At 38.8% G+C, this 12,943-nt stretch overlaps 1 protein-coding gene across 10 annotated transcripts in view; it reads left to right on the top strand.

Moving 5' to 3' along the window:
- LOC116737426 (chloride channel protein 2-like) overlaps positions 1 to 12,943 on the top strand; it is a 134,896-nt gene that overhangs the window by 57,180 nt on the left and 64,773 nt on the right. For all 10 annotated transcript variants that reach the window (XM_032590550.1, XM_032590547.1, XM_032590548.1 and 7 more), the window contains exon 2: positions 12,763 to 12,898. In XM_032590550.1, coding sequence (XP_032446441.1) covers positions 12,763 to 12,898 — 136 coding nt within the window. The remainder of the gene's footprint in view (positions 1 to 12,762; positions 12,899 to 12,943) is intronic.

Below are 12,943 nucleotides of genomic sequence, written 5' to 3'. Positions count from 1 at the left end.
AGCGCTTAAGCCAGTTGTGGGATTCATAATGCTTGTACGAGAGACTAAATCAGCAATGTACTCAACACCAAAGAGATGTTAACATGTTACATTTATCTACTCTGCTGGTTCTCAACCTTTGTTCCTGGCAGCTAATAAGGCAGCCCTGGGGTTAACATTGTTTCCTTTAGTTTCCATAGAGGGCCACACAGAAGTGTTCATTTCCATAATTTTGTTACATTTTTCAAGTACAAACTGCATTGTATTAACTGGGATCTTTTGTGATAGACCAAAACAAATGGCTCATAATTGTGAAGTGGAAGCTAAAAAAACAATAGTTTTATATAGTGTACATTTGTATCCACTCTGCTTTACTATAATACTCATCTGAAATTTGTGCCATGCATAGAGATTCGGCACCCGCTGGGTCAGTACTTTGTGGAATCACTGGAAGTCCTTTAAAGATGTGTTGTATCAGCTTTACATAACCAGATTTAAACAAAAAACAATAATTTATTTTGCTGTCACACAGAATAGCTCAAATTCAATTGAGCAGAGGCTGCATTTGTCACAGTCTAACTTCTCCACCTTCATTTTTTTCTTTTCTCAACAGGTTAAACTACCTACTTAGTACATTAGCACAACTATGTACAGTGCATTCTCATTTAGTTTTTCCTGGGCTGTATGTATTGTAGGCCTATTAAATGTGCCACAGAAACCCAAGTCCGACCCAACCTGAGCATCAAAGCATATAATTTTGGCCGGCCAAAATTTCAGGTCGAGTTCAGGCTATAAATCTTCTAATGAGGTTCTAATGCCCAAATTTACAGTGGGCGCGGCTAATAGCTGGCCCCTCACCAAATTCTCCCATCTGAGCTTTTTATCTCTGGAGCTCCTCCAGAGTTGCAGCCGTTGGCTGCTTGGAATATTGGTTTATAGCCTAACAATGTAGTAAACTTATCCATATCCCTATCTCTTATCTTTACACCTGATCTAAAAATAGAGCGAATAAGAGCACATACTTGTCTGCCAGCTATATCTAGGCTTCTTGGGTCATATCCTGCAGGAGGTCTCGTTTGCAGTTTCTACCAGGTGTCCTTAAAGTGTTCTTAGGTGTTTAACTTCAACCATCTTCTAACCAGAGTTCCAGAAGAAATGAATGAATAATGCTGCGGTCGTCTTCATTTTTAAAGGTGCAGATGATGTGTTCAGGATTAAGTTCCTCAAGTTCTCCACAACTTGCTGCCTTGCTGAGTTTTTGGTTATCATTGTGATGTTTTTCTCCAAAGTCTGCTAACGAGCCTCTGAGGTGTTCACAGAAAAGCTGGATATACTCTCTGATTAAATTGGGAAACGGACTTTTTGATTCCATACATTGAGGTTTGGGTTTAAAATGTAACAATCAAAGTTTATGGGGTAATAATGCCTTTTTGTGAGTCAGTGGCGGTTTCTAGGTGAGGAAGGTGGAGACCTTATGACTCCACCTCCACGCTACCACAACTGTTCTTCATATTATGTCACCTTCATTGTTACTATGCGTACATACAATAAAGACACAAATGCTCCTCCAGTTGCCAGCAGTTTAGTGTTTAGAGGTGATCACTGATCACATTCAACACTCAAAAACAGACAGGGTCATAAATCTGAGCAGTTATTGATATTAGATTTGTTTATGATCCATTATTTTTATAGTGGGAAAGATTAGAGCCTTGTTGCATTTTTTTTTCATTTGTTTTTAACCTTTCTACAAACAGGTCTGCATAAATAAATATTTCACCTAATACTAATTCTTTTAAAACACTTCAGATGTTGATTTTTTTAGATTGTCAAACTGATCATTATGCTACTTACGTTGTAAACAACCATTGTTTGTTAGTCCAGATCAAAGTGAGAAAGGGCAGATAATGAGTTTTATTTTCAGATGATGAAGATGAAATGGTGCATGGAAATATTAATTCAGTGCCAGCAAGAATATGGGTGAGACAAAGTGAGGTCTGCAGGGAGGAAACACATTTGAGCACAATGAATCTTTGTTTTCTTTCTCTCTCTGTCTCTCTCACACGTGCTCAGTTGGGACGTGGGAAGACTCGGCCATTGCACAGGCCTGTACCGACTTTCACACAAACACATGAAAGACGGGGACACAATGTCCAGCAAATTCATAACTGAAGTCTGTCTGAGCAAACACAGCTGCGACAATAAGTGTCACAACTTGCACTGATAAGGGAGTCCACAAACACTTTTTCTTTAAAATGAAATAAAAAAAAACAAAAAACAGGACACTTTTACAGAAAGACCAAAGATGGAACCCAAAACATAAAGGATCTCCAATCTCAGCCTCTGAAGGTAGAGTTTACGAGATCCTGAGAAAACTTGAGGTGGGTGTGCAGCTTGAGAGACTGAAATTTGAGAGTCATAGCATAAACAGGATTCCAGTGCGAGTGAGGAGGGGGAAACTGCATGTGGGAAAGTCTGATACAGACCCAGGTGAGAAGATGAATAATAAAATAAAATCTTGGAGGATCCAGCAGCCGCAGTGTCCCCCACACACACTTTAACAACAGCTTAACTCAGATGAGGGACACTGCTTAGTGCAAGGTGGGCAACTTTTGTCAATATGTCAATATTTGTAATGAAATTAAGGCTGTCTGAGACAATATCCCATCAACTGGTGTGTATGTGTGTGTGCTTTGTGTTTGAGAAGAAAAAAGACAAACCTGCAACCATCAGCAAAAAGCTGCACTGCACCACATCACCTGCTGTACCCTCTACCCATTACTTTATTAGCGCTGCCTTCACTACCTATTGGGGTTCTTCTAAAGTGTTTCTAAAATAAACACTAAACTATCAGAAATCCTACTAATATATGTGGGAATTGTGTAATTACATTTAATTCACATTGAGTTCATTTAAATCTTTCCCTCTGACCTTTTTTTAATTCCAACAAAATGAACCGAGAGGAAAGTATTTGTTTTTCTTTTTAAAGTAATTTTTGCACATCTCAGTCCAAGGGCATATTTAAGACTTTTATTGTCTTGTAGAAAATTTTCTAAAAATCCAACAAGACTCTGAAATAATGCATCTGTAAACTTCAAAGGTATTATAAACTGAACCTCACAGATTGTTTTCCTTTATTCTAAATGTCCATGATGCTTGGAGCTCTGCAGATCAACATTGAATCAAGGCTAAATACCATGCAAATTAATTGCTATGAATCGGTTTTACAATTCAGTAGGGATGTCCCCTTCAGGAATTTTATTTTTTGGTCCTGACACCTAACATCCAAAGTCCTGAAATAAACAAGTGCATGTATCCTCTTTATTACATGGTTTACAGTACAGATGGTCCAATATAAACATTTGGACCAATATCTGATATTATTTTTGCTGTTTTGGTCAATCATGATTATTTATCTGTATTGTGTATTTCCCTACCTTCTCGACACTGTGAAAAACCAAACTGCTGATGTTGCTTCTCCACTTCAGGTAAACAACCTCCAATTCTGGTCTGCATCACTATCACTGTCACATGCCCAAACAAAAAATTCATGGTCAACGCCTTCCTTTTGTGAAAAACATACACAGCCGATTCAACTTCATCAATTAACAATGATTCCAAAAGACTCCATTTTGGGTTTGCACAATTTTATGAATTCCATTTAATTTTTTTTATGCTTTTTAATTTTTTTAATTGGATTTTTTTCAAGACTGAGATAAAAATTAATCATTAATTGTTAAATAAAATAAAAAGGAACCAAGTATTGTGTGTACCAGTGCTGCCTTTGTTGGTTTGCATTAAAGTCCATGAAGAAGAAGCTTACACACGCACACACACACTCGCACTCAAAACGTAAATAACTTTTAGCCCTCTCCAAGTGACTAACTTCCTTAGCTTCATCACGCGACATGAGATTAGCTCAGATCAGTTTTCTAACACATACAGGAACAATGGAAGCATTTACCAACACAATGCTGAGGTAGGACTACAGGAGAACAGAGACAGAATAAACAGGAATGGGAGAACTTTAATGGGTGTTAGTGAGGTTTTGTGTGATGGGCCACTCTCTTTTTGTTAAACTTGGTGTTTAATAATTCTGGGGCTATCTTGAAGTCATCTGAATGAACTCATTTGGCTTCAGAAACACATTAGTATGCCTTACAAAAGCTCCAGGACTTTCTATACCTTTTGAAGGGGGGACAAAGATGGGTAAAACTGAACCACTTGGAAGGAGTTGGCTTGCACTCTGCCAGTAGAGCAGGAAGTGCCCAAGTAAATATGGGTTTTCTTAATGGGGCAACAGGAGAGTGCACCTGCTGCTCACACGCTCCCACTCCACAGGTGAATGTCAGCGCTTTGCAGCGTCGCTGGCAGTTCCTCTGCTTAAGACGTGGCATTAATGCCAATGTGCAGCTGCACGTTGAGGCTCATGGTGCCAGAGACACAAACAAAGAGAGCCAAAGGGACAAAGTTGCTTTGTGTCTGTGCTTCGTTTTCCTGAGGGGAAACTGTAGCTTATTAGATAGGATAATTATAGTCATGTAGCAGAAACAAGGAGATGGAAATAAAAGCATAATGGAACAGCTGGAATAGAAATAATTTCTTAAATGGATTGTTGTGATATATTTTTAGTAGCAATCGAATGGAGGCTTGCATCAGACAGGTGAGGCCTGTATCATTAATCTTCAACCGATCATTGTGTGCTAAGCTGAACTCTTTCAGTCCCTGCTTCTTTTTTCTCTGGTCTTACTGCTGCACATTTACGCTCTGAATTCAGCTCACACTGTAGAGTGGATTCTGTACACGGTGCCAAATGTCGCAACTTTTCTTTCACACAAACATCAACTAAGCACTTCTTACTTTCTTTACCTTTTTTTTTTGCAATCCTTCCATGGCTGCCATACACCTCCAGCAGCTTTCTTGTCCATTTATCATATGTCCATCCTTCCTCCTTTTCTTCCTTCTGTCTGTGCAGCTCTAAATCAGTGTGAGAGTGGCCCAGACGTTGGCATGGCAGCCTGGCACAAGCACACAAGACTTTCGAGATGCCCCCTGGGGTGCCCCTCTTTAGAAATGGGAAACTGTTACTTACTGTAAATCTTTTTCATCTCACTTGTTCTTCTTGGCTTTTTCTTTGGGATTTTGTTCCCGCCATCCCCCACCCCCTTTTGAATAGAACATACAGTTCAGCTTTAGGACCAGTGGAAATGAATATTTCTGAAAATTCAAGAAAACTAAAAGGCCAAGATAAACTCCAATCACAGATTTTGGATAGTTCTGTTTTGGATTTGCAAAAGTACACAGCAGCTGTTTGTTGGATGTCTGGTTAAAGCCGGTTAGAGCAAGGATGGACTGAATCACAGGATGGTTAATGGAGCCATTAGCCAAGTGAGCATAGATACACTAAAATCACAAAAGCACTGCAAGATTGCTTCATTAAGTATTGTCAAATACCTGAGTTCTTGAATAGAAAGCATCTGGACCACAGTTGTAAACCAAGACAGAAGGTCCACTTGCTTTTTTTTAATTCAAGAGATTAGCATTATCATGGCCTTGAAGACCATGATTCTATACAGACTTTTTGTCAAAATATGGAGACATGGGCTTCTCTATTTATTACTGTTGCTTTTCATTTCAAATAAATTCTATATCCATATTGTAGTGTTTTCCCAGTCAAGTTGACTACCTTTTATGTTTCCTTCTCATCTGTTCCCCCATACAGGGATTTCTAAAAATCTACTTTCTTCCTTCCTCTGCAAACAAATGTGCTGACAGGCTTGCAGTGCCTCTATCTGTTAATGTATGGGTCCATGTTTTTAAAAGGAAGCTCAGATATCAGGACAGAATACCACCTTATCTGCTCTTTCCCTGCTTTTAGAGCACCACTTCTATACCCACAGCAGAGATCACACACACACACACGCCATCAGGGAGCTCATTAGGCAAAGCGAGCTGTTCTGCACTGAAGTCAAGCGGTCATTTAGGCTTTACTAGATGGACTGCAGCCAGCTGTACACGTGCGTGCTTTCAGATCACTTGTGCTCTTCATGTATATTTTGGACTCTTTGTCTGCTCATTTCGGGTCTCCTCTTTGGTGGGGCTGGCTTGTTTGTCATTGGCTTTGAACCTTGCACAATGCTGTGTAAGATAACTAGAGAAACAAATAGATCTCTGTAAGTACAAAGATGTATCTTTATCTCTTTACTTTTAAATTTACTCAATATTTTCAGGAAGCAAAGAAAAATCAACTAAGATCTTTTATTTGCAGTAGTTACACTAATGCATTATAGCCACTTGGAAAATTGGAAAGGTGGACACATAACATTCTGGAAGATATTACCCTAAAAGGTTTCCAAAGTGACTGCGTGAGAAAGGCACATTTCCCTTAATTCCTGAAAGTCTTCATGCTTTGTATCCACCGGCACATCTTCTTACCTGAACTGAAGGAAGATTACAGCAGTTTTAGCTTGAATTAATTGGCTTCTATTTTCTGATATTTTAAATGTCTTCACAGACTGTCTGTGAAGACTGTTTTTGAATCTCAGATTGATGATTCAACATCTCTTTCACCATAATTTCTGCTTTGGTTTAGTATGAAAAACAGGGTTCTTATTATTGATGCTGTGTAAAACTTATTTGTGAGTTGTGGAATGTTTTCATTTATTAGTTCTATATATTTTGGTTTATATTCTTAACTTGCCTTTAAAGTACTTTGGTCAACTTAATTTGTTTTTAAATATGCTCTTTTAAAAAGTAAATCTAAGGTAATGCTGTTTTTTAACTTTTTAAATATTATTTTACCCATACTTGATTATTAGCTCTTTGGTGCTTTTCTGTTTTACAAAAGCACAATTATATCATGTTATGCACTTTTGCTTCAGAGTTTTGTGTAGACAAAGTTGTGGTACTAAAGAATCTTTCCCTTATGTCATTTAATCTGACGGTAATTAGAAATTCATATTCCACCCTACAGACAATCAATTGAAAAGTGACATTTCTTGGCAAATATTTTCAGACATAACAGTAACCTAACAATGCGGTATATGTGTTATCAGCATTTTCTCATCCATGCTTTACATTCAGTTTGAGTTAATATCAGCCTTTTGAAATGTGTTTAACCTAATTTTCAATTGTTTGGAGAAAATCATTGCTGTGCAATACCCCGCTTTATTATGTACTGGGGGTCTTTCTTGTTCCAAATAGAAACTGGAAAGATCCCCAGTTCCTATTTTGTTGGCACTAATGGGGTTCGTTGACAGTAATTAGACAGTAAAATGGCTGAGAGAGAAGTTGGGAAGACATGTTGTAAAGGTCTCAAGGTCAGGAGTCGACCTTGAGATCGAATCCCGACAATAAACTTTTTATATGGGGGGGTGCTCTCTCTACCTCTACACCAGTGATGTCCCTTTCTGTTTACCATTTGTCTTCCGTGCTCTCTGTTGCCCACATAATGAGGACACTGAGTGCAGGACAACCCCTTCATCTGGGATCAATTTAGTAAAGCAGGCAGGCTTGGCCATGTGGCCTTTTCTGACTATGCTCAGCATAATGACAGGCTTTCAAGCAGTAATGTCTTTGTTTTGGATGGGTCTGTTTGTTTTCCTCCTCCACTCAGATGCAGATTTCAGAGGGGGTGCATCTCAGAGGGCCTATTTTTGCCCCTCATTTTTGGGTCTTTGGAGTTTCCGTCCCGTTTGAAGTCTACTCATTTAATTAAAACTTAGGGTTGACGATCATGGATGTGGCTGAGAAGGCCATGCAGAATGCCATCTTTGCACGAGCAGCGGTTGGCCTTCGATGCCAGAAACCCCAAATCTGTACCACTGTTTACTATTTCTCCCATATTGGGCTTTTACATGAACCCAGCAAGGTATATGGAGTCCTCACAGCCCATCAATCTTCTCTATGAAGAGGAATGTGAGAATGAAGATTGAAAACTCATCAAGAGGTTTTTTACATGTGTTTGAAATTTGTTGATTTTGTTTATTTATTGCCTCGAAGTAAATTTCTCACCACAGTGTAACACATTCTTAATTGTACAGCCTCATTTTTTTCATCCCAAGATCAGCAAAGTGAGTCTCAGAGAAACTCCAAAAATCTCAAAAGCTTCACCACATCAGTTAAAGTTCACAAGAGTTCAATTAGAATCAAGCTGAATAATTATGGTTGCCAGGATAAATTCTCTTCTCACCTCAGAACCGTGGCAGCATGTGTGAGGTTTGTAAAGATTCAGTTGAATAGGGCTGGGCAATAAAACAATAACAATAGCTATCGCGATAGAGATCCATTCTATACAAAGTGTGTCCAGTAGACTGTAGTTCATGTCACTGAACTTTGATCTGGATAATTTAGGAAGTGTGCAACATCACAATCACATAGGACCATATGGAAGTACTATTTAGTACAAAGTTTCAATTTAAGTTTCATGGTCTACATATCTGGCCAGTTTAGTTGATTCCACCTGACATCATAAAGTCTTAATGATAATAATCAATGACATAAAGCAGGAACACTGATTCACCATCAACATTAAACATGTTGGACATGGGTCATAAAGCTCCTGCCTACCACTTAAAAGCAGGAAACAAATTGAACCCTCTGGTTGATTACAATTTGTGTTGCACATACTTCTCATTCAAAAGGAGCAAGATTCTTTGAACTGAAATGACTGGAGATGCACATGGGTTGTGTGAAGTAGGGATCTAATTATATCAAAGGGCAGATAGTTTATGCATGTTCTGGATGGCCACATAAGGGGCATGGAGAAAAACATGTCAATGGGTCAGACTGATAGAAGATGACATAAGTGCATGTTCACACAATAAAATCTGTTGCTCTTTAAAGGATTGACAGTGTTCAGTCTTATTAAACATATTAAAGCTCTAAATACATGTTCATCTATGAAATGAGAAATGAGCTTGGACACTACTTGGGATGTAAAGTACCAGGCAATAACTTGGACCCATTATAATTAGGAACAGAAACCTAGACATGTCTCCTTCATGGAAATATCAGTGTTTCTGTATGGTTAAGCAATATTTTTCTTATGAAGTATCAAGTGAGATCATGCACATTTGACCTCTGATCCCTTGCGTAAATTTGTGCTGATTTTTGCTGGAACTTCATTGACCTTAGTGACACATGTGGTGACCCTTTACAAATACCAAGAATACTTGATATGGGCAAGACTTGCTCAAGATGTGCTTGCAGCTGTGGGAAATGGCAGCAGTCAACCTTTCCTCAAGTTGGCTGAATTCTCAGTTTGATTTCAGTTTCAGAAGTACAAATCCAACTAGGTGGTGGTCCATAAGCTGAACTGTCTTTGTTTTCCCAAAATGTCCTCCATTCCTTGTTTCCATTGATAGTTTTACAGCATGAATTCTAGGGCTGTTGTAAACGAATATTTTAGTAATTTTTTATCCGATTATTCTTACAATAATAAGATTATTCTTACAATAATCGGATAAAAAATGTCTATACTCCAGCTTTTCGTTGCATTTATCTTCAGTCAATTAAATAGATGAACTCTCACCTTACCCAGACATTTATAGCTTTTGTGTTTATGTTAGCGATGGGATTTGACACCTTCGCTCGTCACACACAGAAACTCATCTACCCGCTACCGCCACGATGAGCTCTGCCACCCATTTGTTGAGACCGATATGAAATAAATTTTCCGGTTCCTCCGTAAAGCGACACTTGCATTAATCATCTAATGCACAACCGCCCGCAGTGTTCAGTCTATCCGCTCACCTGTATAAATACACCTACAGCGCTCTTCCCCACTGTTTGAACCGCCACCAGGCAGCAGCTCCGGGAGGAGAAAAGACTACCGTACTCCAGGCATCGTGCCAGTCATTTTAAGGATGCTTATTGGTCCCCCGAAAAACGACAAAGACCCAGACATTATGTTCAATCAATAAAATCCTCCCAGGCCGAACTTGACAACTGGACGTTATGCTACCAACACTTAGCTTTCGTCAACAACTCAAACGGAAGCGAGTGCTCTGTGCAATGCAAGTAATAACCTGGCTGGAACACGGTGCGCTAAATAATATAATTTAACAAAGCTTCGAGGCAGATAAATTTTCCTTGAGGAATTTTATTAATCGAGGTACTTGAATCACTCGAGGAATCATTTCAGCCCTAATGAATTCCTGTCTTTCTCAACCTGTTGTAATCATTGACCCTAATTATACTACCGTGAACTGTCAGGCTTCATTGTTCTCATATACCCTGAGCAGGCATATGCACGTTTGTGTGAGAGAGTGTCTAAAAATAGAGTTGTAATTGTGTATACTGCAGACACTGTTACAAGGTGCAGCAGTTGAGCTCTGTGTGTGTTTGGGTTTTTGTGGGTGAATGGACAAATTTGTGTATTCCCTCAAGATATCCAACCAGTTTATTTTGCCGGGCAATAGAGAATGAATTCCAAGAAGCATAAGAACTGCTTTGAGGTCCTGTTTTATGCCAACATACGTGGACATCTAGTGGAGGCCATCTGAGTGTTTAAGAATAAATAGCAATACATCTATTACTTTGCTGTGCAGTTACAAGAATAATTGTTTGAGTTAAAAAAGGGAAGTAATTATAATCAAAAGTGCTGATGGAAAAAATCGGCACTTTTTTTAGTGCCAGTTGTATGAATACTATTAGTTCATACAAACTCCCCTAACCATAAAGCTTCTCAAGCTGCTCCCACCCTTTTTCATTGAGAACTTCTTTCATTGAGAACCACACAACATTTTGCATGTAGGCCTAGAACCTTTTTATTATCAATTTTTATTATTTTATTTTTAGTTTGAATAGTTCTCTGTTAATGTGAGACCCAACTCCTGCTCTGAACCTCTCCTGTCTGCTGTGTTCCTTGGTTTTTCCTAAACTAATGTTCTTAAAAATCTTCAAGGAACTTCTGTTGTACTGATGAATTATAATTTGGTTGTAATGTGAGCAATTTCCAAAAGGTATGAAAACTTTTGCAAGACATTGTTTGATAAAACTTTCTATTTGGCTTTCTTGGCGCTAATGTGAGCCTGTGTGAACTCTTTGAAAAAATTTAGAGCCTTGTTATGGGTGGCCAAGAGGAAAATTGGTTCTCTTGTTCCGTTCTAATAACAAAGAATGTTTTGGAGGAATAGTATGTAAAACTGGGTTCTTCCTGTTTCTTGTACTGCTGACTCGACACTCTGTATGTGAACATGCAATACTTTTTGTGGTGACATCTTTTCTGATAATTTTTCTTCTGGCCAGTGTAGTTGGCAGAGTGAATGTCGAGGTGTGACTCTGTTGATATTATTGCTCGAATGGCGTATGCGTGAAGGGAGCATTCAATGCTTTCAGCATCGCCCTCTGGCGGTCAGTAGGGATGCAATAGAGTTGTAAATGTGTATATTGCAGACACTGTAACAAGGTGCAGCAGTTGAGCTCTCTGTGTGTTTGGGTTTATGAGGGTGAATGCACTAATTTGTGTATTCCCTCAAGTTATCCAACCAGTTTATTTTGTCGGGCAATAGAGAGTGAATTCCAAGAAGCATAAGAACTGCCTTGAGGTCCTGTTTTATGCCAACATGCGTGGACATCTAGTGAAGGTCATCTGAGTGTTTAAGAATAAATAGCAATACATCTATTACTTTGCTGTGCAGTTACAAGAATAATTGTGTTCGAGTTGAAAAGGGAAGTAATTGTAATCAAAAGTGCTGATGGAAAAAATCGGCACTTTTTTAGTGCCAGTTGTATGAAAACTAATAGTTTATACAAACTCCCCTAACCATAAAGCTTCTCAAGGTGCTCCCACCCTTTTTCATTGAGAACTTCTTCCATTGAGAACCACACAACATTTTGCATGTCGGCCTAGAACCTTTTTATGATCAATTTTTATTTTATTTTTAGTTTGAATAGTTCTCTGTTAATGTTCAAAGTGTGAGACCCAACTCCTGCTCTAACCTCTCCTGTCTGCTGTGTTCCTTGGTTTTTCCTAAACTAATGTTCTTACAAATCTTCAAGGAACATCTGTTGAATACTGATGAATTATAATTTGGTTGTGATGTGAGCAATTTCCAAAAGGTATGAAAACTTTTGCAAGACATTGTTTGATAAAACTTTCTATTTGGCTTTCTTGGCACTAATGTGAGCCTGTGTGAACTCTTTAAAAAAGGCTCTTGTTATGGGTGGCCAATCAGTTATCTTGTTCTGTTCTAATGATAAAGAATGTTTTGGAGGAATAGTATGTAAAACTGGGTTCTTCCTGTTTCTTGTACTGCTGACTCAACACTCTGTATGTGAACATGTAATACTTTTTGTGGTGAGATATTTTCTGATAATTTTTCTTCTGGCCAGTGTAAATGGCAGAGTACATGTTGAGGTTTGCCCTGTATGAAGTCTGTAAGATGGTGCTGAATTTTATGAATCAAGTAGAAATAAACACTCAAAGTGAGGGAAGCACACAGTGAGGGTAATGTATGTGTTTTATAGGAAGATCTAGGTAAAAACATGTTTTTCTTTAACCGACTATAAAGATGTAATACTTTTAAAGAATTAAACATTTACTCTAGTGTTATATGATGGCCACAAGCTCCTGATTGTGAGAAGTTTACCATCAATACACTATCACATCACACATCACATATTGGGTCCACTCCACACTTGAGCAAAAAACTGATTAATACCAATGATGGTTCCAGTAATAGACTACGTCACTAAAATTAGGAGTTTCTGCATCCTGGACTTTATACTGATGGATATGTCCATTCATCTCGGGGCTAAATGTGTCACTTTTCTCCTCTGTAGATGTATGGGCGTTACACCCAGGAACTCGGGGTGTACGCCAAAGAGGAGGCGGCCCGGCTGAGGGAGAGCGGGCAGAGGCGCAGCCGGGCCCTGGACCTGCTAGAGTACGACAAGGGACGCTGCGCCAAGTGCCGCAGTAAGTACAAGCAAGCAACTCCTATTGGTCAGAATGTGGTCCATG

This window comes from Xiphophorus hellerii, chromosome 18 (genome assembly GCF_003331165.1).
Source record: "Xiphophorus hellerii strain 12219 chromosome 18, Xiphophorus_hellerii-4.1, whole genome shotgun sequence".
Taxonomy (NCBI): Eukaryota; Metazoa; Chordata; class Actinopteri; order Cyprinodontiformes; family Poeciliidae; genus Xiphophorus; species Xiphophorus hellerii.
The sequence above is the reverse complement of the archived record's forward strand: the minus strand, read 5'-3'. Positions and strand labels throughout refer to the sequence as shown.